Raw genomic sequence first — 25,175 nt, 5'->3', positions numbered from 1 at the left:
AGCCTACAAGAGGAGGCTCTCGTTGCTGCGGTAGACGATCACTTGCCGCTTTCAAAAGTGCGTAGAAGATCTTGACGGTGCCACAATCGGGCAGCACCTCCGTACTCGGTCACACGTTCGGTGTTGATGACGACGTCCTTCTCCCCGTTCCAGCGGGCAGCGGAAGTAGTAGATCCTCCTTGGAATCCCGACAGCACGACGGCGTGGTGGCGGTGTCGATGGAGATCTCCGGCGGAGCTTCGCTAAGCATATGCGGGAGATGTGGTGGAGGAGAGGTTGCTAGGGTTTTGGGGAGAGGGGGCTTGGGCGCCAGCCCTCATAGGGGTGCGGCCAAGGTGGAGCTAAGAGTGGCCGGCCAGCCCCTCCCCTCCTCTCTTTATATAGGTGGAAGCCCCAAGGATTAGGTCAAAAGTCTCCGAATAAGACCCCAACATAAACCTTCCATATGACCAAACCTAAGGGGAGTGGGACTCCCCCCTTTCCTTGGTGGGGTGGCCGGCCACCATGGGGAGGAGTCCACTTGGGACTCCTCCTCCCTTAGGCTGGCCGGCCAAGGTGGGTGGAGTCCCTCTGGGACTCCACCTTCCATGCTGATTTCTTCCGGACTCTTCTAGAACCTTCTAGAACCTTCCAGGAAAAATACCGGATCATTTTCAAAACTAGAAAATGACTTCCTATATATGAATCTTATTCTCCGGACCATTCCGGACCTCCTCGTGATGTCCTGGATCCCATCCAAGACTCCGAACAAAACTTCGAACTCCATTCCATATTTCCATATCTACTTAAACGACATCAAACCTTAAGTGTGTCACCCTACGGTTCGCGAACTATGTAGACATGATTGAGACTTCTCTCCGACCAATAACCAATAGCGGGATCTGGAGATCCATAATGGCTCCCACATATTCAACGATGACTTAGTGATCGAATGAACCATTCACATACGATACCAATTCCCTTTGTCACGCGATATTTTACTTGTCCGAGGTTTGATCATTGGTATCTCTCTATACCTTGTTCAACCTCGTCTCCTGACAAGTACTCTTTACTCGTACCGTGGTATGTGGTCTTTTATGAACTTATTCATATGCTTGCAAGACATTAGACGACATTCCACCGAGAGGGCCCAGAGTATATCTATCCGTCATCGGGATGGACAAATCCCACTATTGATCCATATGCCTCAACTCATACTTTCCGGATACTTAATCCCACCTTTATAACCTCCCATTTACGCAATGGCGTTTGATGTAATCAAAGTACCTTTCCAGTATAAGTGATTTACATGATCTCATGGTCATAAGGACTAGGTAACTATGTATCGAAAGCTTATAGCAAATAACTTAATGACGTGATCTTATGCTACGCTTAATTGGGTGTGTCCATTACATCATTCATATAATGACATAACCTTGTTATTAATAACATCCAATGTTCATGATCATGAAACTATGATCATCTATTAATCAACAAGCTAGTTATACAAGAGGCTTACTAGGGACTCCTTGTTGTTTCACATAACACACATGTATCAATGTTTCGGTTAATACAATTATAGCATGGTATGTAAACATTATCATAAACACAAAGATATATTATAATAACCATTTTATTATTGCCTCTTGGGCATATCTCCAACAGTCTCCCACTTGCACTAGAGTCAATAATCTAGTTTACATTTGTAAAGATATAACACCTTGGCCTTATGGTGCTTTATCATGTTTTGCTCACGGGAGAAGTTTTAGTCAACGGATCTGACATGCTCAGAAACGTATGTATTTTGCAATTCATTTGCGTCTTCACGCATCACTCATTTTCTAAATGAGTCGGCATTAAATATGTTTGGTCTTCTGGTGGAACCTTAATTCCGCGGTCTGAAATATGTCACTAATATTGTCATACACAATATAGCTTCAAAGTTCTGACACTATCGGAACTACACCAAGTTCTCAAAGAACCTCTTGACTTAACATCCTCAGTCATTGTCAAAACAATGACATATTCTGCCTTCGTTTGTAGAATCCGTCACAACATTTAGAACTCATCTAAATCTAGCATAGACAAATTCTAGCTCATTGTGCTACCTTTTAAACAACACTTAGCCTAATTTGAGATTGAAATTTTATTTTTATATGTGACCAAACTAATATCGGTGCAACACCTTACAGCGATTTGTTTGTTATTACTCATACAAAACTATATATCCTTGGTTCTTCTAAAGCACTCAGGGTTATTCTTACTGTTTATCCAATGATCATCACATGAATCATGCATTATGGTATATGCTCCTAACCATTTAGAGCATAGGACATCTGATATTGTACATATTATTTGTGATCTAAAATCACTCATGTGTTTTTACTCATTGAGTGTCAAATACACTCAAGTCTTGTAAGACCTACACATGAAAAGAACACCTTCTTTATATTGAACTACTTCAATATTCATTCTATGTACTTTTTAACTTAAACTTTTATGTGTTTCAATCCATCTTCATAGATCTTGACACTAAATATGTTTCAGTTCATATCCTTTCATTGAAGTTTAATTCTCAATGAAACCTTTTTTTAATCAATTATATAATTACATTATTTATAATCAACGATATGTCACCTACATAAAGTATTACAAATATGTCGCAGCGCTCCCACTTAATTTCTTGCAAATGCAAGCCTCTTCATCGTCTCTAATGAAATCATAACTCTTTGATCATTTCATCCGGTGAAGATTCCAACTCCGTGATACTCACTTCATCCAATTGAAGTTCGTATACCTATCTAGTATTCCACGGACTAGCAAAACAATTAGCTGCATCTTGTATACACCTTTAATACACACTTCTGTTAAGTAATGTATTTTGCCATCCTACTATCATATCTCATGAAAGAAATATGTAGCGATTACTAGAATAATCCACATAGACTATAAGCATTGCTACGGAAGATCTAATCTTATCGTAGTCAACTCTTTGAACTTTGTCGTAAACAACTTTTCGACAAGTCGAGCTTATTCAAGGATATTCCATCCAAGTCCATCAATTTTATAGATCCATTTACTTTCAAAAAGTATTCATCTATCTTGGATTTTATGGCGTATAGCCATTTTAACGGAGTCAGGGCCCATCATAACTTCTTTGTATGTAGTTGGTTTATCATTGTTCAAAAAACAATCCTTTGTTCACAAATCATTTATTTGATCACAAAGTAAACCATACCTACAAGGTTCAATAAGTACTTCGATCTCCATAACTATAACATTTTGTAGACATGGGAGCCATGATCTTCGTGGCCGCTTCCGGAACCAATTCCGATGCTGCGCTACTCTGATCATTATGCTTAGGTTCATAAAACTTATCAAGTTCTATTGTCCTCCCACTCAAATACTTCGCTAAAAACAATTTCTTGGAAATAAGTAAGAAACATTGACAAACACTTTTGTCTTTGTCTCCATAGTGGAAAGAATTCCCAATCAATTCTGTGGGATAACCAATAAAGACATTCATCCGATTTTGGTTGTAAACTTATTTACTTTATGCTATGCATTCCAAAATTTAAGAAAGGACTATTAGGGTTCATACCCATGCCATAACTCGTATGGTGTCATTTCAATGGATCATGATGATGCTCTATTCAGTGTAAAAGCGGTAGTCTCTAAAGCATAATCTACAAAAAATATAATGGCATCAATATTTTATCTCATCATTGATCCAACAAGGTTTGGATACATCTCTCGGATACTCCATCATCACTATGATACTCCAAGAAACGTGAGTTATAGAACAATTTCATAACTCTCTTATATGTTCGCTAAAACTCGTAATTCAAATATTTCCCTATGATCCATTCATAGATATTTGACTTTTCTATTACGATGATTTCCACTTCATGCTGAAATTTATTTGAATCCATTCAAATGTTTCAAACTTCTTCCTTATCGAATATATCCACATCTTTACCTACTAATAAAGGAAGGAAGGTTTCTCTCCTAAATTTTCGTCCGTTTTTAAATTACCCTCGTTTCTGATCAGAATTACCGATCTTGCCACCCCGAAGTCAATAAAACGGTTCGTCGAGCAGTCGTTGACCTGGCCTTCGTCTCGCCTCCAACTCGAATCCTCTCGCCCGTTCCCCCCGAGCCCCAGATCGACCGCCAACTCCCCTTCTACGGCTAGGTTCCTTGCCGCGGGCCGGGCCGGGCCTCTGACTTCTAGCCGGCAGACAGATCGTGGCGAACTCCTGCGTGCGCTCCCCTTCGTCAGGCCAGAAAAAAGGCAACCAATCTAGAGGGCTGATGGAAGTTCATGGAGAAGGACCACGAGTCAACGACAAGCTTGTCAAAATCCTCAGGGGAAAGCCAGAGGCTGATCGACCTCGCTATGATTGATTTTGTAAATAAGTACACAACTTGATTCCTATGCAGAAGATGTCTACACGCCACGAAGATCTAAGTCGCGATCGGAGGCGGTAGGGGAAGAACTTGCAGGTCATGGTGGGAGGGTACCATGGAGGAGTGCAAGTAGAAGATGATTTGCTCGTCGGAGCTTGTCCTGCTCGAACACTACATGACGATGAGGATCGAGTTGCCATCACCTACAAACATTTTCTGGAAATCTGAATGAATTCACGACTGTTGTTTCACCGCCTGAAATCTGCACGCACGGCTTTCGCTCGGGATGAGGGAACTTCAGGCGGCAGCGTTCGGCCGGAGGTAAACACCGTTCGCTACAGACTACAGTCCATCAGTACTGGCTCCTGTTGAGATACATATCCCGATCAATACAGCTCCATTAATACCGACAGAAAGGCCGAGCTTCTGGACATGGCGGTCTGTCCCGGGGATGTTCGTCGGCAGCGCCACTTGGGCGGCAGCCAGTGCCCCTGGTTTTGTGATTCCCGAATGGCCGAATCTCCGAGTCAAGATCGATCTCATCTAATTTCCCCTCCCTGAATAAAATCCCTACCGGGACGCACGGGGCTTTACTGCAGTTCCGATCGATCAGAAAAAAAAGCCACGCACCAAAGCATGGGGACTTGATTGTTGTTCTTAGGCTGGTGCCAACGCGGGCGAGAGCTGGGGCGGTATCGCCCGCGACGGGGCGATAGCAGGGCGAGTTGGCGGCGAGACGGCAGCGCGGGGCGACGGATCCACCGCCCGGCGGTACCGCCCGCTACCGCCGGCTGCCGCCCACGCTGGCGCGGAGAGGGAGGCGAGAGCGGGGCGAGAAGGGGGCGAGAGCGGGAGCGGCGCGCTGGCGGGTGGGGGCGGTAGCGGGGCGAGAGCGGGTGGCGCGATTTGATTCGTCCACGTCAGCAAGCCGTTGGGTGATGTGGAGGAGAGAGAAGTGAGAGCTGGGACTATAGCCCGTGCACTGGCACCGTGGGGTGAGAGTGGGGTGAGAGTGGGATGAGAGTGAGGGTAAAAGCTGACGTGGCGAGGCTATAACCTGTGATGCATTGGCACCAGCCTTATCGATCGCAAAAAAGACGAGGTACCACAACTTAGAGTATGTTTATTTGGGTCATGTGAGGTGCTGGCTACACTAATGCTAACACCATGTGACCACGTGACCATCTATCTTTCTGTACTTTAATTATTTTTTAATTGTGAAGTACTTTCTTTTATTGTAGAAATTGTTGTATTAATACAGAAAGAGAGAATTGAATTGTTCCTGTTTCATTTCATTTTATAGTGGGTATGATTGTTTCAAATATAAATTTATTCAAATTATAAACCAGTAGATCAGTGAAATATAATACAAATAATTACTCCAATGGAAATATGTACTTATGTGGGTTAATCTATTTTATGGCAAAATTTGAGTGGTGATGATGCTTTTAAAAGTTATTTTATTTTTGTTCCGATGCAACGCACGGGCAATTGTCCTAGTATATACTCAATTCATTGTTGGAAGTTTTCATGAAGTAGAAGAATCTCCCACACACAACTATGCCCAGTGAACCTCATACATCATCATGTATGTTTCCACTAAGTTAGTTGTCCGTTCAACTCTTGGCCTATGAACGGTATTTTAGTCATTCTTTTTAGAAAAGATTTGCAAGCGCCAAACGATTCAACAATCGAATGACTCCAAAAATCCATTTGCATGGAGTTCCTTCATGCGTTCCTTTCTAACATGACCTAAATGGTGGTTCCACAAATAAGTGGAATTCAAATCATTTGCCTTATGGCATTTTAGCGTCAGTGTTATGTATGTTTGTTTCACCATTAAAATTTATAATAACTTATCCATCGTACATGGAGTAAAGTCATAATTTGAAAAACTCATTGTTTTCATTTGACTAGAGCAAAATAACAGTTATTAAGTTCTTTATTATAAATTATAAGGGCTAGGTAGAATGCCAATGACAAGCATAATAACACTTTATTATGTTCCAGATGTGCATTATTACCATATTCCTTATTAGTCACTTAGGCCATCATATTCTTGCATTGTGTTATATTGTATGACATCTCATACCAACCAATCTGGTACAAATACCCAAGAATTTCATTATGTGGCCAAACAAGGAATACATCCATAACATGTATATCATTTATATACACCTGAGCTAGACTTTCTAGTCTTTTCTTTCTTTCTGCCAAAATATCTTTTGTAGTTTCTCTTTTAGCTTTCCTCATTCTCAGAAAATACTTCACCTTCAATAACTTCTAGGTTTGTTGGTCAAATACCAATAACCTTGAGGTTCTTACTTTGAAGTTGATCATCATATGACAAGTGTTTCAGATTTCACTATTAGTAACTTTGTAATATGATGAACAATTTTACTCATAATTTTATCCATCATATCATGACGACTTTTCCGAGACCATGTCTGTACATGCTAGGCTCGTAAAATTTTAACCTCAGTATTCGCATGTGCAAATCTGGCTTGCACCCGTTGTATGCACACGTAGAATCTATCACACCCGATCATCACGAGATGCTTCGAAACGACGAGTCTTAGCAACGGTGCATACTAAGGACGATCACTTCATGGATATGCGAATATCGTTAGTGCCCCAATAGTTGGAGGATTGGGACGCCTTGCGTCTTCAACCTTCGTACATTCCCATGAAACTTATGAGTTTATGTAGTCTCACCAAATTATATTCTATCACCTTGCAATAAGGTCTTAGATATCACATATATCTCATACCCTGCTTATTTCTGAAAACTAAATTTTCAGCTCCTTACTTTTCAAACAGATTTGAACTTCAAGTTTCACGGAGACAAGATGACTTTAGGTACTACTTGAAACCATAGATTTTTGAATCAACAATGTGAGGTTTACTAAAAGTTTGCAATAGGAGTTAATCATTTCTTGATTCTTTAACAATACGGTACCAGTCCGTAAAGTTTCTTGTCAGATTTTAACAGTATTTCTATCTCAATTACAAGACTAGCGCTTGGTAGAAAACGGATGCCAATACTACAAATTAATTCAAAATACTACTCAGACTATGTTTATGATAATTAGTTCATGTTTTAATCTAATTACTAATGAACTCCCACTTAATACAACATCCCTCATAGTTGTTAAGTGGTACACGATCCAGATCCACTACACCAAAACCGATCATCACGTGAGATGATGTAGCTTCAATGGTGAACATCAACATGTTGATCATATCATCCATATGACTCGTGTTCAACCTTTCGGTTTCCGTTGTCCCGAGGCCATGTCTGTACATGCTAGGCTCGTCAAGCAAACCCAAGTATTCCGCGTGTGCAACATGGCTTACACCCGTTGTATGTGAACGTTGAGTCTATCACATCCGATCATCACGAGATGCTTCGAAACGACGAACTATATCAACGGTGCATACGAGGGGAGAACACTTTATTATCTTGATATTAATGTGAGGGATCATCTTATAATGCTACCGTCGCGTTCTAAGCAAAATAAGATGCATAAAGGATTAACATCACATGCAATTCATAATGTGATATGATATGGCCCTTTAGTCTTTGCGCCTTTGATCTTCATCTCCAAAGCACGGACTTGATCTCCATCATCAACGGGCATGATCTCCATCATCGTCGGCGTAGCGTCAAGGTCCATGGCGCCGTCTTCATGGTTGTTCACCGCATGTAGCAACTATTACAACTACTTTGAAATAATACTCAACATGAAATATAAAGACAACCATAAGGCTCCTGCCGGTTGCCACAATACAATAATGATCATCTCATACATATTCATCATCACATCATGGCCATATCACATCACCAAACCCTGCAAAAACAAGTTAGACGCCTCTAATTTGGTTTGCATATTTTACGTGGTTTAGGGTTTTCGAGTAAGATCTAATCTACCTACGAACATGAACCACAACGGTGATACTAGTGTTGTCAATAGAAAGATTAAATTGAATCTTCACTATGGTGGGAGAGACAGACACCCGCAAAGCCACTTATGCAATACAAGTTGCATGTCGAATGTGGAGCAAGTCTCATGAACGCGGTCATGTAAAGTTAGCCCGAGCCGCTTCATCCCACCATGCCACAAAGATGCAAAGTACTCGAACTAAAGACAACATAAGCATCAACGCCCAAAAAACAATTGTGTTCTACTCGTGCAACCATCTATGCATAGACACGGCTCTGATACCACTGTAGGGATTCGTAGCATAGAAAACAAAAAATTTCCTACCGCGAGAACGCAATCCAAGCCAAGATGCAATCTAGAAGATGGGAGCAACGAGGGGATGAACGAGACTAACCCTTGAAGATTTCCAAAGCCTACAAGAGGAGGCTCTCGTTGCTGCGGTAGACGATCACTTGCCGCTTTCAAAAGTGCGTAGAAGATCTTGACGGTGCCACAATCGGGCAGCACCTCCGTACTCGGTCACACGTTCGGTGTTGATGACGACGTCCTTCTCCCCGTTCCAGCGGGCAGCGGAAGTAGTAGATCCTCCTTGGAATCCCGACAGCACGACGGCGTGGTGGCGGTGTCGATGGAGATCTCCAGCGGAGCTTCGCTAAGCATATGCGGGAGATGTGGTGGAGGAGAGGTTGCTAGGGTTTTGGGGAGAGGGGGCTTGGGCGCCGGCCCTCATAGGGGTGCGGCCAAGGTGGAGCTAAGAGTGGCCGGCCAGCCCCTCCCCTCCTCTCTTTATATAGGTGGAAGCCCCAAGGATTAGGTCAAAAGTCTCTGAATAAGACCCCAACATAAACCTTCCATATGACCAAACCTAGGGGGAGTGGGACTCCCCCCTTTCCTTGGTGGGGTGGCCGGCCACCATGGGGAGGAGTCCACTTGGGACTCCTTCTCCCTTAGGCTGGCCGGCCAAGGTGGGTGGAGTCCCTCTGGGACTCCACCTTCCATGCTGATTTCTTCCGGACTCTTCTAGAACCTTCTAGAACCTTCCAGGAAAAATACCGGATCATTTTCAAAACTAGAAAATGACTTCCTATATATGAATCTTATTCTCCGGACCATTCCGGACCTCCTCGTGATGTCCTGGATCCCATCCGAGACTCCGAACAAAACTTCGAACTCCATTCCATATTTCCATATCTACTTAAACGACATCAAACCTTAAGTGTGTCACCCTACGGTTCGCGAACTATGTAGACATGATTGAGACTTCTCTCCGACCAATAACCAATAGCGGGATCTGGAGATCCATAATGGCTCCCACATATTCAATGATGACTTAGTGATCGAATGAACCATTCACATACGATACCAATTCCCTTTGTCACGCGATATTTTACTTGTCTGAGGTTTGATCATCGGTATCTCTCTATACCTTGTTCAACCTCGTCTCCTGACAAGTACTCTTTACTCGTACCGTGGTATGTGGTCTCTTATGAACTTATTCATATGCTTGCAAGACATTAGACGACATTCCACCGAGAGGGCCCAGAGTATATCTATCCGTCATCGGGATGGACAAATCCCACTATTGATCCATATGCCTCAACTCATACTTTCCGGATACTTAATCCCACCTTTATAACCACCCATTTACGCAGTGGCGTTTGATGTAATCAAAGTACCTTTCCAGTATAAGTGATTTACATGATCTCATGGTCATAAGGACTAGGTAACTATGTATCGAAAGCTTATAGCAAATAACTTAATGATGTGATCTTATGCTACGCTTAATTGGGTGTGTCCATTACATCATTCATATAATGACATAACCTTGTTATTAATAACATCCAATGTTCATGATCATGAAACTATGATCATCTATTAATCAACAAGCTAGTTATACAAGAGGCTTACTAGGGACTCCTTGTTGTTTCACATAACACACATGTATCAATGTTTCGGTTAATACAATTATAGCATGGTATGTAAACATTATCATAAACACAAAGATATATTATAATAACCATTTTATTATTGCCTCTTGGGCATATCTCCAACAATAATTTCTTCATGGCATTTCCTGTTGATAAACTTGCAACCTTAAACATTTCACAAACTTCTTTAAGTTTCAACAAGTGATCACTTGGATGGACTGTTCCATCCCCTGCATAAAGTACAAACACAATCTTTTCAACAATTTTCATAGGTATTTAAAAGGAATACTTTTAGTAGGTTGATTTAAAATATCACATGCATCGTTAGAATTATCACATATGAGAGATAAAATATCATCAGAGCAAAGTTTCTCCTCTAAAGCTTGGGAACTAAAAAGATCGTTTTCATAAAAAACTAGCTTCCTCAAGCGTAGACTTTTCCATAGCATTAGCAATAATGGTGTTCAAAGAATTCATACTAATAACATTGCTATTAGCATGCAAAAAAGTTCCATAGGTTTTTATTATTTTCTCTTCAAACACCTCATGTCCTAATTCAAGATAAATACTATAAAGCTCTTTAATTTTTGTTGTTATTTTCTCTTAAGCCTAACTAGTGAAAATAAAAATAAGAAACAAAAAGATATAATTGCAGAATCGAAAGGAAATAACTTCGAGCACTCACACACCAGCAACAGTACTGGAAGATAGCTTAGTAGCTAGAGGATGTGAGTACATTTGACCTTACCTCCCCAGCAATGACACCAGAAAAGAGCTTGATATCTACGCACGTTTCTATTTTTGTGGACAGTGTTGGGCCTAATGCAGAGGTTTGTAGAACAGCAACTCCCTTAAGTGAATCACCCAAGGTTTATCGAACTCGGGGAGGTAAAGGTCAAGGATATCCCTCTAAAGCAACCCTACAGTTAAAATACAAGAAGTCTCTCTTTTGTCCCCAACACACCCAATACAGATGTCAGGTGTATAGGTGCACTAGTTCGGCGAAGAGATAGTGAAATACAAGTAATATGGATGATTAGAAGTGGTAATTCCAATCTAAAATAAAAATTGCAGCAAGCAAACATGTAGCATAACTGGTTGTAAACAGTGTTTTAATGCTTAGAAACAAGGCCTAGGGATCTTACTTTCACTAGTGGACACTCTCAACAATGATATCATAATTGAATATATAAATATATTCTCTTCACTATGCTACTCTGAACCACTCTCCGGTTGGATAACGAACACCAATTCACCGCGTAGGGCTGCAAAAGCACACCTTAAAGTTCGCATTCCAAATCTAGGGACACCCCTCTCTGTCACTTTGAACATCCAAAGATAGTACTAACAAACACGACAATTTCATAGAGACATCCAACACAAATTATAACTCATGATAAGTATTTCTGTAATCTTTAGCCTAAGAGCCACACACGGTGCACACGATATCACATTCACACCGTGGGACAAGGTGTCTCCGGAGATCACATTAATAAAACCACCTGAGTAGCATAATAGATGAAGAGCAGCATCTAATTATTCAACTAGATTACAAAGCTCATGATCACATAAAGATCACACCATGGGAGAGAGAGATAAACCACATACCTACCGGTAGAGCCCTCAGCCTCGGGGGAGAACTACTCCCTCCTCATCATGTGAGTCAGCAACGACAATGAAGATGGCATTCAAGTCGATGGAGATGGCTCCGGGGGCAATTTCCCATCCCGACAGGGTGCCGGAACAGAGCTTTCTGTCCCCCACAACTTGTCTTCGATGACGGTGGAGCTACAGAACTTTTCATGGATGGAGGCTGATTGATTTAGGGTTTTCGCGTCGGGAGCAATATATAGGCGAAAGGACAATGTCGGTGGGCACCCGGGGGCCCACACCATGCCTAGGCGCGGCTAGGGGGCCGCACCTAGGGGTGGTGTGGCCGCCTCCCGGATCTTCTCCGTCTCCCCCTGGACTCCGTCTTCATGACATAAAAATAGGAACTTTTGCTTTTGTTTCGTCCAATTCCGAGAATATTTTCAGAAGAACTTTTCTGAAATACAAAAACAAAACATGAACTGGTACTGTGGCATTGATGTCTACGGGTGCTTCTATTCTTGTAGACAGTGTTGGGCCTCCAAGAGCAGAGGTTTGTAGAACAGCAGCAAGTTTCCCTTAAGTGGATCACCCAAGGTTTATCGAACTCAGGGAGGAAGAGGTCAAAGATATCCCTCTCAAGCAACCCTGCAATCACGATACAAGAAGTCTCTTGTGTCCCCAACACACCTAATACACTTGTCAGATGTATAGGTGCACTAGTTCGGCGAAGAGATAGTGAAATACAAGTGGTATGAATGAATATGAGTGGTAGTAACAGCGCCAGAAAAGTGCTTGCTGGCGTGCAGTTGATGGTAGTAATATTGCAGGAAGTAAAGATGCAGCAAAACAGTAAACAAGCGATGGTTGCAGTATTTGGAAACAAGGCCTAGGGATCATACTTTCACTAGTGGACACTCTCAACATTGATCACATAAATAAATAAGTTCTCTTCCTTTGTGCTACATATACTCTTGTTTGATAATGAACACCATTCGTTGTGTAGGGCTACAAGAGCACCTCAATGCCGGAGTTAACAAGCTCCACAACATTCGGCATTCATATTTAAGTAACCTTTAGAGCATAATAGATCTTTGCAATTTAAACCGAGTACTAACATAGCATGCACACTGTCACCATCACACTACGAAGGGGGAATAAATCACATCAATACTATCATAGTAATAATTAACTCCATAACCTAGAAGAGATTATGATCATAGCCTACGCCAAGTACTACACGATGCACACACTGTCACCATTACACCGTGAAGGAGGAATAGACTACTTTAATAACATCACAAGAGTAGCACATAGACTAATAGTGATACAAGCTCATATGAATCTCAATCATGTAAGGCAGCTCATGAGATCATTGTATTGAAGTACATAGGAGAGAGATTAACCACATAGCTACCGGTACAGACCTTAGCCTCGATGGAGAACTACTCCCTCCTCATGGGAGACAGCAGCGTTGATGAAGATGGCGGTGGTGTCGATGGAGGAGCCTTCCGGGGGCACTTCCCCGTCCCGGCGGCGTGCCGGAACAGAGACTCCTGTCCCCCAGATCTTGGCTTCGCGATGGCGGCGGCTCTGGAAGGTTTCTCGTACCGTGGCTTTTCCGTCTCGAAGTTTTAGGTAAGGGACCTTTAAATAGGTGAAGAGGCGGAGTCGGAGGGCTGACGAGGCGGTGACACAATAGGGGGGCGCGGCCCAGGCCCTGGCCGCGCCACCCTGTCATCTGGTGGCCCTGTGGCCCTCCTCTGCTGGCTCTCGGGTGTTCTGGAAGCTTCGTGGATTTCTAAGATGCTGGGCGTTGATTTCGTCCAATTCCGAGAATATTTCCTTACTAGGATTTCTGAAACCAAAAACAGCAAAAAACAGGAACTGGCACTTCGGCATCTCGTCAATAGGTTAGTTCCGGAAAATGCATAATAATGACATATAATGTGTATAAAACATGTGAGTATCATCATAAAAGTAGCATGGAACATAAGAAATTATAGATACGTTTGAGACGTATCAAGCATCCCCAAGCTTAGTTCCTACTCGCCCTCGAGTAGGTAAACGATAACAAAGATAATTTCTTAAGTGACATGCTATCATAATCTTGATCAATACTATTGTAAGAATATGAGATGGATGCAGCGATTTGAAGCAATGATGGAGATAATGAGTAAACAAATGAATCATATAGCAAAGACTTTTCATGAATAATACTTTCAAGACAAGCATCAATAAGACTTGCATAAGAGTTACTCATAAAGCAATAAATTCAAAGTAAAGGCATTGAAGCAACACAAAGGAAGATATAAGTTTCAGCGGTTGCTTTCAACTTCAACATATTTATCTCATGGATAATTGTCAACACAAAGTAATATAACAAGTGCAATAGGTAAACATGTAAGAATCAATGCACACAGTTGACACAAGTGTTTGCTTCTAAGATAGAAAGAATGGGTAAACTGACTCAACAATAAAGTAGAAGAATGGCCCTTCGCAGAGGGAAGCATGGATTACTATTTTTGTGCTAGAGCTTTTATTTTGAAAACATAGAAACAATTTTGTCAACGGTAGTAATAAAGCATATGTGTTATGTATAAGATATCCTATAAGTTGCAAGCCTCATGCATAGTATACCAATAGTGCTTGCACCTTGTCCTAATTAGCTTGGATTAACACGGATTATCATTGCATAGCATATGTTTCAACCAAGTGTCACAAAGGGGTACCTCTATGCCGCCTGTACAAAGGTCTAAGGAGAAAGCTCGCATTGGATTTCTCGCTTTTGATTATTCTCAACTTAGACATCCATACCGGGACAACATAGACAACAGACAATGGACTCCTCTTTAATGCATAAGCATTCAACAACAGTTAATTTTCTCATAAGAGATTGAGGATTAGTTGTCCAAACTGAAACTTCCACCATGAATCATGGCTTTAGTTAGCGGCCCAATGTTCTTCTCTAACATTATGCATACTCAAACCATTTGATCATGAAAATCTCCCTTACTTCAGACAAGACGAACATGCATAGCAACTCACATGATATTCAACAAAGGTAAAAGTTGATGGCGTCCCCAGAAACATGGTTACCGCTCAACAAGCAACTTATTAAGAAATAAGACACATAAGTACATATTCTTCACCACAATAGTTTTTAAGGCTATTTTCCCATGAGCTATATATTTTAAAGGCAACGAATAGAATTTTAAAGGTAGCACTCAAGTAATTTACTTTGGAATGGCAGAGAAATACCATGTGGTAGGTAGGTATGGTGGACACAAATGGCTTAGTTTTTGGCTCAAGGATTTGGATGCACGAGAAGAATTCCTCTCAATACAAGGCTAGGCTAGCAAGGTTGTTTGAAGCAAACTCAAGTATAAAAGGTGCAGAAAAGCTCACATATGAACATATTGTAATTATTATAAGACTTTACATTGTCTCCTTGTTGTTCAAACACCTCAACCAGAAAATATCTAGACTCTAGAGAAACCAATCATGCAAACCAAATTTTAACAAGCTCTATGTATTTCTTCATTAATGAGTACAAGGTACATGATGCAAGAGCTTAAACATGATCTATATGAGCACAACAATTGCCAAGTATCACATTATTCAAGACATTAAACCATTTACCACATGCGGCATTTTGTTTCCAACCATATAACAATGAATGAAATAGTCCAACTTTCGCAATGAACATTAAAGATACAGCTAAGAACACATGTGTTCATACGAAACAGCGGAGCGTGTCTCTCTCCCACACAAAGAATGCTAGGATCCGATCTTATTCAAACAAAAACAAAAACAAAAACAAAGCAAACAGACGCTCCAAGTAAAGCACATAAGATGTGACGGAATAAAAATATAGTTTCACTAGAGGTGACCTGATAAGTTGTCGATGAAGAAGGGGATCCCTTGGGCATCCCCAAGCTTAGATGCTTGAGTCTTCTTGAAATATGCAGGGATGAACCACGGGGGCATCCCCAAGCTTAGACTTTTCACTCTTCTTGATCATAGTATATCATCCTCCTCTCTTGACCCTTGAAAATTTCCTCCACACCAAACTCAAAACAAACTCATTAGAGGGTTAGTGCATAATCAAAAATTCACATGTTCAGAGGTGACACAATCATTCTTAACACTTCTGGAGATTGCACAAAGCTACTGGACATTAATGGAACAAAGAAATCCATCCAACACAGCAAAACAGGCAATGCGAAATAAAAGGCAGAATCTGTCAAAACAGAACAGTCCGTAAAGACGAATTTTATTGAGGCACCAGACTTGCTCAAATGAAAATGCCCAAATTGAATGAAAGTTGCATATATATCTGAGGATCACGCACGTAAATTGGCAGATTTTTCTGAGTCACCTACAGACGGGGCTGCTAAATTTCGTGACAGCAAGAAATCTGTTTCTGCGCAGTAATCCAAATCTAGTATCAACCTTACTATCAAAGACTTTACTTGGCACAACAATGCAATAAAATAAAGATAAGGAGAGGTTGCTACAGTAGTAACAACTTCCAAGACTCAAATATAAAACAAAAGTACTGTAGTAAAATAAACACATGGGTTATCTTCCAAGAAGTGCTTTCTTTATAGCCATTAAGATGGGCTCAGCAGTTTTAATGATGCACTCGCAAGAAATAAGAGTTGAAGCAAAAGAGAGCATCAAGAAGCAAATTCAAAACAAATTTAAGCCTAACATGCTTCATATGCATAGGAATCTTGTAAATAAACAAATTCATGAAGCATGATGCAACAAGCATAGAAAGATAAAACAAGTGTAACTTCAAAAATTTCAGCATATAGAGAGGTGTTTTAGTAACATGAAAACTTCTACAACCATATTTTCCTCTCTCATAATAATTTCCAGTAGCATCATGAACAAACTCAACAATATAAGTATCACATAAAGCATTCTTACCATGAGTCTCATGCATAAAATAATTACTACTCCCAACATAAGCATAGTCATTCTTATTAATTGTAGTGGGAGCAAATTCAACAAAGTAGCTATCATTATTATTCTCATCAAGTGTAGGAGGCATAGTATAATCATAATAAAATTTACTCTCCATAGTAGGCGGCACCATAAGACCACTATCATTATAATCATCATAAATAGGAGGCATATCATAATCAATATAAACTTTCTCCTCAATACCCGGAGGGCTAAAGAGATCATTTTCATCAAAACCGACCTCCCCAAGCTTAGAATTTTCCATAGCATTAGCAACAATAGTGTTCAAAGCATTCATATTAATAACATTCCCATTAGCATGCATATAAAGTTCCATGGGTTTTTTAATTTTCTCTTCAAACACATCATGTCCTAATTCAAGATAAAGTTCATAAAGATCTCTCATATTTTTGTTGTTTTCCATTATGCCTTACTAGTGTAAACAAGAAACAAAAAGATGCAATTGCAGGATCTAAAGGAAATAGCTTCGAGCACACACACAACGACAACAGAAAAGTACTTAGTTACCTGGGACCGAAGTATGAGTGCCTTTTACCTTTCCTCCCCGGCAATGGCGCCAGAAAAGTGCTTGATGTCTACGGGTGCTTCTATTCTTGTAGACAGTGTTGGGCCTCCAAGAGCAGAGGTTTGTAGAACAGCAGCAAGTTTCCCTTAAGTGGATCACCCAAGGTTTATTGAACTCAGGGAGGAAGAGGTCAAAGATATCCCTCTCAAGCAACCCTGCAATCACGATACAAGAAGTCTCTTGTGTCCCCAACACACCTAATACACTTGTCAGATGTATAGGTGCACTAGTTCGGCGAAGAGATAGTGAAATACAAGTGGTATGAATGAATATGAGTGGTAGTAACGGCGCCAGAAAAGTGCTTGCTGGCGTGCAGTTGATGTTAGTAATATTGCAGGAAGTAAAGATGCAGCAAAACAGTAAACAAGCGATGATTGCAGTATTTGGAAACAAGGCCTAGGGATCATACTTTCACTAGTGGACACTCTCAACATTGATCACATAAATAAATAAGTTCTCTTCCTTTGTGCTACATATACTCTTGTTTGATAATGAACACCATTTGTTGTGTAGGGCTACAAGAGCACCTCAATGCCGGAGTTAACAAGCTCCACAACATTCGGCATTCATATTTAAGTAACCTTTAGAGCATAATAGATCTTTGCAATTTAAACCGAGTACTAACATAGCATGCACTCTGTCACCATCACACGACGAAGGGGGAATAAATCACATCAATACTATCATAGTAATAATTAACTCCATAACCTACAAGAGATTATGATCATAGCCTACGCCAAGTACTACACGATGCACACACTGTCACCATTACACCGTGAAGGAGGAATAGACTACTTTAATAACATCACAAGAGTAGCACATAGACTAATAGTGATACAAGCTCATATGAATCTCAATCATGTAAGGCAGCTCATGAGATCATTGTATTGAAGTACATAGGAGAGAGATTAACCACATAGCTACCGGTACAGCCCTTAGTCTCGATGGAGAACTACTCCCTCCTCATGGGAGACAACAGCGTTGACGAAGATGGCGGTGGTGTCGATGGAGGAGCCTTCCGAGGGCACTTCCCCGTCCCGGCGGCGTGGCGGAACAGAGACTCCTGTCCCCCAGATCTTGGCTTCGCGATGGCGGCGGCTCTGAAAGGTTTCTCGTACCGTGGCTTTTCCGTCTCGAAGTTTTAGGTCAGGGACCTTTAAATAGGCGAAGAGGCGGAGTCGGAGGGCTGACGAGGCTGTGACACAATAGGGGGCGCGGCCCAGGCCCTGGCCGCGCCACCCTGTCATCTGGTGGCCCTGTGGCCCTCCTCTGTTGGCTCTCGGGTGTTATGGAAGCTTCGTGGATTTCTAAGATGCTGGGCGTTGATTTCGTCCAATTCCGAGAATATTTCCTTACTAGGATTTCTGAAACCAAAAACAGCAGAAAACAGGAACTGGCACTTCGGCATCTCGTCAATAGGTTAGTTCCGGAAAATGCATAATAATGACATATAATGTGTATAAAACATGTGAGTATCATCATAAAAGTAGCATGGAACATAAGAAATTATAGATACGTTTGAGACATATCAGGCATCTTGTTAATAAGTTAGTTCAAGAAAATGCATAAAAATACCACAAAGTGTAAATAAACCATATCGCAATTGGTGTAAAACAAGCATGGGGCATAAAAAATTATAGATACGTTTGCAACGTGTCAAGCAACACAACAAATGTTGTGGAGGAACAACTCCTCCGTGTTGCTACAACGTGAACATCACAAATGTTGAAGGAACCACTTCGACATGCTGCGCTAGATACTGCTTTATGGCGTAAGCTCGATATCGCTCTAGGAGCAGGGGCTGACAAGAGTTTAGTCAAAATACTCAACACACAAGATCTAGTCCAAAATCTAAGACATAATAAAGGTTCCATTTATTTTATAGATAGTGGGTACATAGTCCGATTTCATAGGTAGTGGTTAGACCTCTATTTATAGGTTGCATGATCCTTCACTACTTAACTCTACTTACAACTAGCTAGAACACTATAGAAACCACTACAACACATATGACAACAGGACCAAACTACCTAGAATATAACAGAAGTGTGTAGAAGCTAGTACTAGATTTCAATTTGGTTCTATTTTATTTTTATTTTCTCTTATGTCCCTCATCAGATTGGTAAATAATTGAAAGCACCTAGCAATAATCAAGAGTCAAGGGCTTAGGGTCATAAATTTTGATCATCTTTATAGAACATCACTTATGACACTAAATTAGCATTAGCATATTCATCTTGAAATGTTCTTGTCCCTGATTTGGCTATATCTAAACATATTTTATGCATAGATACATCCAAATCAGTGATATGAATTAAATCGAGGGAGTACAAATTTGATGTCTTACGTTGGTACTCTTCTACAAAATTGGTCAAATTTACGAACTTGACTTAAAAAATGTTAGAATTTCACTTATTGGTGGAAGGGAGGGAGCACACATAATCATTTGAGTGACTTTTAATTTGGAGGTCAGCGGCTACATCGAAAGAAGGCTCTAAACATAAATTGGAGAGATCTAGCAGCAAGATGGAGCACCAAAAATTTCTACAGTGCATAAATCCTACCAGATAAACCCTCATTTCTTCTACTTCCTTTGTAGCATTAGTTTTTCTTTTTAGATGTGAATCCACTTGTAACTGTGTTCGCCCTGTATGCTTTTTACACGCCGTAATGAAATGAAAATCAAGTGATCCAACCCATGGATGTATCCATGATCAAGCATGCTCCTTTTATTGCATTAGTGGAATCTATGAGGTCCCAAAGATTATAGAATTGACTGACCAACTCTTGATCTCCTTCTTCATAAGTAACAATAAGCTCTTGAAGATGAGAATACACCCACCCCCACCCCCAAGGCTCCTCCAGGCATTTGGAGGCGCGACATCAATGAAAAGTGCAAGATAATAACATTTGAAATATGCTTACCAACATGTTTCTTATCTCGAGGTGAGGCGTGGACGCGAACATATTAAAGATGTTGTGGTCCATAGGGTAAAGCATGGGTAAGGGTCTGAAGTTTCTTACACGCCTCATCTCCTCCACACGCTAGTACATAACTAGCATTTACATACGACTGAAATGGTACGTCACACACGGTTTACCCAATCATTATTGTGGAAAGGTGGACGACACGTCTCTACAACGCAGACGGTTTGTTTACTCATGTGTGATAGGGCCAGCTTTCACACCGGTCAAAAAACCGAAATTGTCTGCGAAACGAGATTTTTCGCACACACTTTCTTTCCTCTTGTCGTGTGCATTTATGGAATATTGGAGATGGTCATAGATATTTAATCGTGTGACTTTAGGTAGGTTCACACACAGTGACTTTAAGCCAATCACTTACTTTTATTGAACATCGCAAACGATTTTACTCTACTTATTCTGTTCGACAACTACATCTATTAGTAGTTGATGGTTCCCAAGCGCAGGAGATCAATTGTAGTACTTTGCAATAACAAAGGTTGTTGAACCCACGTGAAGCTGAAGGTATTGGTTAGTAAGTTTGACAAGTAAAAAATAAAATGATGCAGTGATTTTGGTGTTTTGGGTTTGCAGTTTGCAGTAAAATAAAGTACTAGAAGTAAATAGCGACAAGTAAATACTCTCAATGAAAGAAAGCCCAACCCTCTATGAAGCAAAAGGGCAAGCTCAAATGTGTGTGAACTTATATGTGACAAGCGTTTTCGGGAGCAGCATGGATTTACTTAGTATTTTGATTTCTACACAACATGGTGAATTCCTTATCAACTTTCATTCCTTTAAGGCGGATCCTAAATTAGGTGTATTCATAGATATGAGAAAATACACCCCTTATGATGGGTCCTAAAGCCATTTTCATGAGCAAGTATAGGAATCATTAAGACATAAATGTCTCATCATAGCAGTTAGTTCATTTGTTCCCGACATAAATCCCTCTAATGGAACTCAATGTATTGGAAAGCGATTTCTGCCATTCCATCCCTTTCAACCCTCATCATTGCATCAAATTGTAGACCTATGAACCCATATAGGTGAAGTAATATGCAGTCGATGTTCGCATAAAACCATCATAGAATCACATAAAAGATAAAAAGTTGACCAAATACTCATTACATATTATATGGAAATTATAGCCAATTCATCATATGCACTTAGGAACAATGGGGTCTACTCATAAATGACAAACATGATATGAATCAGTGACATATGGATTACAACACAATATAAAAATATAATATCTCCACCAAATAAAGACAAGGTGTCAATCACAAACATGCAAATATCATATATACAATACACACGGTTCAATCAATCACAAAGTATGAGGAAAACGAGGTGGATTTTGGAGATGGTGATGGTGTTTATGGATATATTTATGGAGAGGCCCCGATGACGAGGACGTCGATTTCTCCCTCACGAAGGCTCCGGTGCTGCAGGATCTGCCCTCTGCGAAGGCCATCTTTAGGTTTTCCCCTGAACATAGTCTCCGCTCTCAAAACAATGTCTCAAGAAGATCATTGTCAGGCACAATCAATTAAGGCCAGATCTTGGATTTTCACCATGAAAAGTAAGACTCTGAACTTCACTTGTGCAGCCGCCCTCACTTGCATATTGTTGTTGCGAAACCCAAATTGCCAAACAAATCCTTCTACGTTACAGAGACTCACACCTCCATCGCTAGTCCTCAAACCAACCTACATGGGCAGTGATGTCTATATTCCACGATGGAATCAGAAAATCTTGACAAAATATGTTTGGGCAATATTCAATTCATGCATTCGATGTTTCCTTAGACTGGTGCCAATGGGGGCGGGAGTGGAGGCGCTACCGCCCAGCGCGGGGCGAGAGGCAGGCGGGAGAGGGGCGGGACGGTAGCGTCGGGCGGTGGCGCGGGCGCCCGGCGTTAGGGCGCGGTACCGCCCGCCTATAGCCCGCGTTGGAGGCGAGAGTGGGGCGAGAGGGAGGCGATAGCGGTGCTAGTGGGGGCGGTAGGGAGGCGCTAGTGGGGCGAGAGCTCGCACTATAGCCCGTGCACTGGCACCGTGGGATGAGAGTGAGGTGAGAGTGGGGTGAGAGTGAGAGAAAAACTGACGTGGCGGGGCGGGAGGCGGGCGGTGCATTGGCACCAGCCTTATTATTGATATTCATGAAGTCTTCAGCTAGAGGTGAAGGTGGGCAGGGGAGTAGTGGAATCTCCACCAACGTTGTAAGATCTAAGATGGTGTACAAATTCGTCGATGTACCTCTCCTGCCGTTCCGTATCGGCTACTACCTCCTGCATCTTGGCTGCACCAGCTACGAAGCCCCTTCTGGCCTCTCCCTCCAGCATGACGGCCCGGACCGCGCTTGCGACGCCATGGCGGTCGAACGACCCATCGTTCTCATCCCTCGCCACCTGCAGTCCTACATTCTTCCTTTCCATTTGGCGCGCATTCGGCCCTTGGTCGCCGAAGATGGGCAGCATGACAAGCGGTTGCCCAAACAGGAGCCCCTCGACGAGCGAGTTCCGGCCGCAGTGCGTGAGGAATCCACCCACGGCGGCGTGCGCCAGTATGCTCATCTGCGGAAGCCACCCCGTAGTCACCATCCCCTGTCCGCGCGTGCGCTCCTGGAAATCAGGTGGAAGCATGCCGGCGCCATCGTCGAGGACGGCGGCGCCGCTGGGCTTTCTGAGAGCCCAGATGAATCTTGCCCCGGCGAGCTCCAGCCCGAGTGCCAGCTCGTGCACCTGCTCCGCGCGCAGCGGCACCTCGCTCCCCAGCGCGACGTAGAGCACCGAACCGGGCGGCTGCGTCTCCAGCCAGCGCACGGTGGCATGCTCTCTGTTCGTACTGGCGGCACGGCGGCCGCTGTCGGGTGGCGGCGGCAGAAGGCCGAGGGGCACGACCGGCATGCCGAGGCGCTTCGGCACCAGCGGGAACGACTCGGGCTCCCACTCGACGCAGCTCCGGATGACCGCCAGCGCGCATTTCTCTTTGGTCAGGGTCCAGCGCTGGATGGTGGACATGCCCGACTCGCCATCGTCGGCGAAAGCATGTGCCAACGCCTTCCGCTCGTAACGGGGCACGGTGTCAGGCGCGGCGGGCTCGGCCTCGCCGTTAGCGGAATGCTCCGGCGGCTGGCCGGGCATAGCGATGATCGCTGCTGTCGGGAGAAGCAACGCGCATGGCACCTGCAGGTGATCGATCGATCGAGGAAGCTAGATTTGAGATAAGGGAAGAAATGGATATAGTTGGCTGGTTGTGTTGGATCTAACCTTGTGCTGTGCCGCAGATGCGGCGACCCAGTGGTGGAAGGAGTCCGCGATGATCCAGTGAGACCTCGTGCCCACGTCGGCGCACGCGGCGGCCATGAATTCCGCGAAAGGCGCGGCGAGGCCGTCGAAGGCCTTGAAGTGCAGCGGGCGCTTGTCGTCGGGAACGTCGTTGGTGGACTCGGCGCCGTCGGGGAGGCCGTCGACGCGCGGCAGTGGGAGCGCCACGAGGTCCACGCGCGGTGCCGCGGCGGGGCGCAGCGGCGGGAGGCGGGCGAGGTTGCGCGGCGTGGAGACGTAGGACACGTGGTGGCCACGCGACGCAAGCCGCTCCGAGAGCTCCAGGTACGGGAGCAGGTGGCCGAAAGCCAGCCACGGGACGATCACGATGCGCAGCGGTTCCTGCGGCGAGGACGACGAGAGCACGGCGTCCATGGCGAGATCGGGAAGCTAGCTAAGTTCGACTTTGCTGTTGTGGCGAGGAGAACCAGCAGCTTGAGTTGTGGACTTGTGGTTGCTCAGTCGTACTGTAGGCCGGTCCTCAGAGCAAAAGCCAGTATTGCTAGTTTAGGACAAGTTGGCTGGTCCATATTCGGCAGCGCCGACGTCGAAATCCGCGCAAATTAAGATTGCAAGTCGTAATCTGCCCATGACTACGGCGACAAGTTCGTGTTATTCAATGGCATGCAGGGCTGCAAATTTGTTTACATTATTGTCTTTGACTTCTAAATTTGGTTACATCACCACATCTCGGCATCTCCTGCTCATCCCGGCGAAGAATCTGGGTTTTTAGCCCTTCACCGGGTATTTTAGACCATCTCCAACGGCCAGCGACCGATCCTGCGTTCGTGCATCCGAATGGGTTGAACTGGATAAAATTCCGGTCCAGCGTGTGGACCCAACCTAAAAAACGGGCCGCGGCGTTTGGGACGATTCAAAGTTGGCCAAAATCTGGGCCGAGTTCGTGTGGTCGCGGACGTCGATCGCTGGCCGCTCGCATCCGTCTTTTGTCCGCCCCTGGCCCACGTGTCATAGGGAGATGGTATATTTTCCATTAAAATTTGATGTTACATATTTCTTAAATCTACCTCCTACTACTAGTCTAGGTACCTACGGAGCCGGCAGCCTCGCCGGCCGCCGGGGCCATGGATTTCACTCGACGCGGGCGGTCCGTACGCGTGAGGATTCCACTCCAGCTTTTACCAGCTGGGTCGCTCGGCGGTGGCCCTCTTGCGGCGTTCCTCCGTGGTCGCCCTCCTCCTTTCCGCCCGCGCAGCTTGGGCGCGCTCGTGCTCCGCCTCCTGCGGCGGCACCATACGCTTCCCGCACAACTCGAGTTCCTGCGAGTCGACGCGTTCCACAGCGGTCCGTGCCTCCAGGCGGACGTGGCTGGCGGCCTGGGCCTCGTGGTTGTCCTCCCGGTGACGCATGCGCTCTTGGCGGCCGCGCTCCGCCGACGCAGCATCCTGTTGGGCGCGCCGCTCGGGCGAGGGCAGCTGGATGAGTTGGCGGGCTGCTCGCATAGCGAG

General features: G+C 43.5%; 1 protein-coding gene across 1 annotated transcript; it reads right to left on the bottom strand.

Moving 5' to 3' along the window:
• Positions 1-22,475: 22,475 nt before the first annotated feature.
• Positions 22,476-24,168, bottom strand: LOC127292218 (UDP-glycosyltransferase 91C1). Its single transcript, XM_051321571.2, has 2 exons — positions 23,650-24,168; positions 22,476-23,565 (listed from the first exon to the last, which is right to left on the bottom strand). Exons 1-2 carry the CDS (start codon positions 24,079-24,081, stop codon positions 22,549-22,551), a joined length of 1,449 nt encoding a protein of 482 aa, XP_051177531.1. The 5' UTR covers positions 24,082-24,168; the 3' UTR covers positions 22,476-22,548.
• Between the last annotated feature and the right edge of the window lie 1,007 nt (positions 24,169-25,175).

This window comes from Lolium perenne, chromosome 4 (genome assembly GCF_019359855.2).
Source record: "Lolium perenne isolate Kyuss_39 chromosome 4, Kyuss_2.0, whole genome shotgun sequence".
Classification (NCBI taxonomy): Eukaryota; Viridiplantae; Streptophyta; class Magnoliopsida; order Poales; family Poaceae; genus Lolium; species Lolium perenne.
The sequence above is the reverse complement of the archived record's forward strand: the minus strand, read 5'-3'. Positions and strand labels throughout refer to the sequence as shown.

Coding starts and splice junctions, on each gene's coding strand:
- LOC127292218 (XM_051321571.2), bottom strand. CDS start 24,081: ATGGACGCCGTGCTCTCGTCGTCCTCGCCGCAGGAACCGCTGCGCATC. Junction 23,566..23,649: donor CATCTGCGGCACAGCACAAG/GTTAGATCCAAC, acceptor GATCACCTGCAG/GTGCCATGCGCGTTGCTTCT.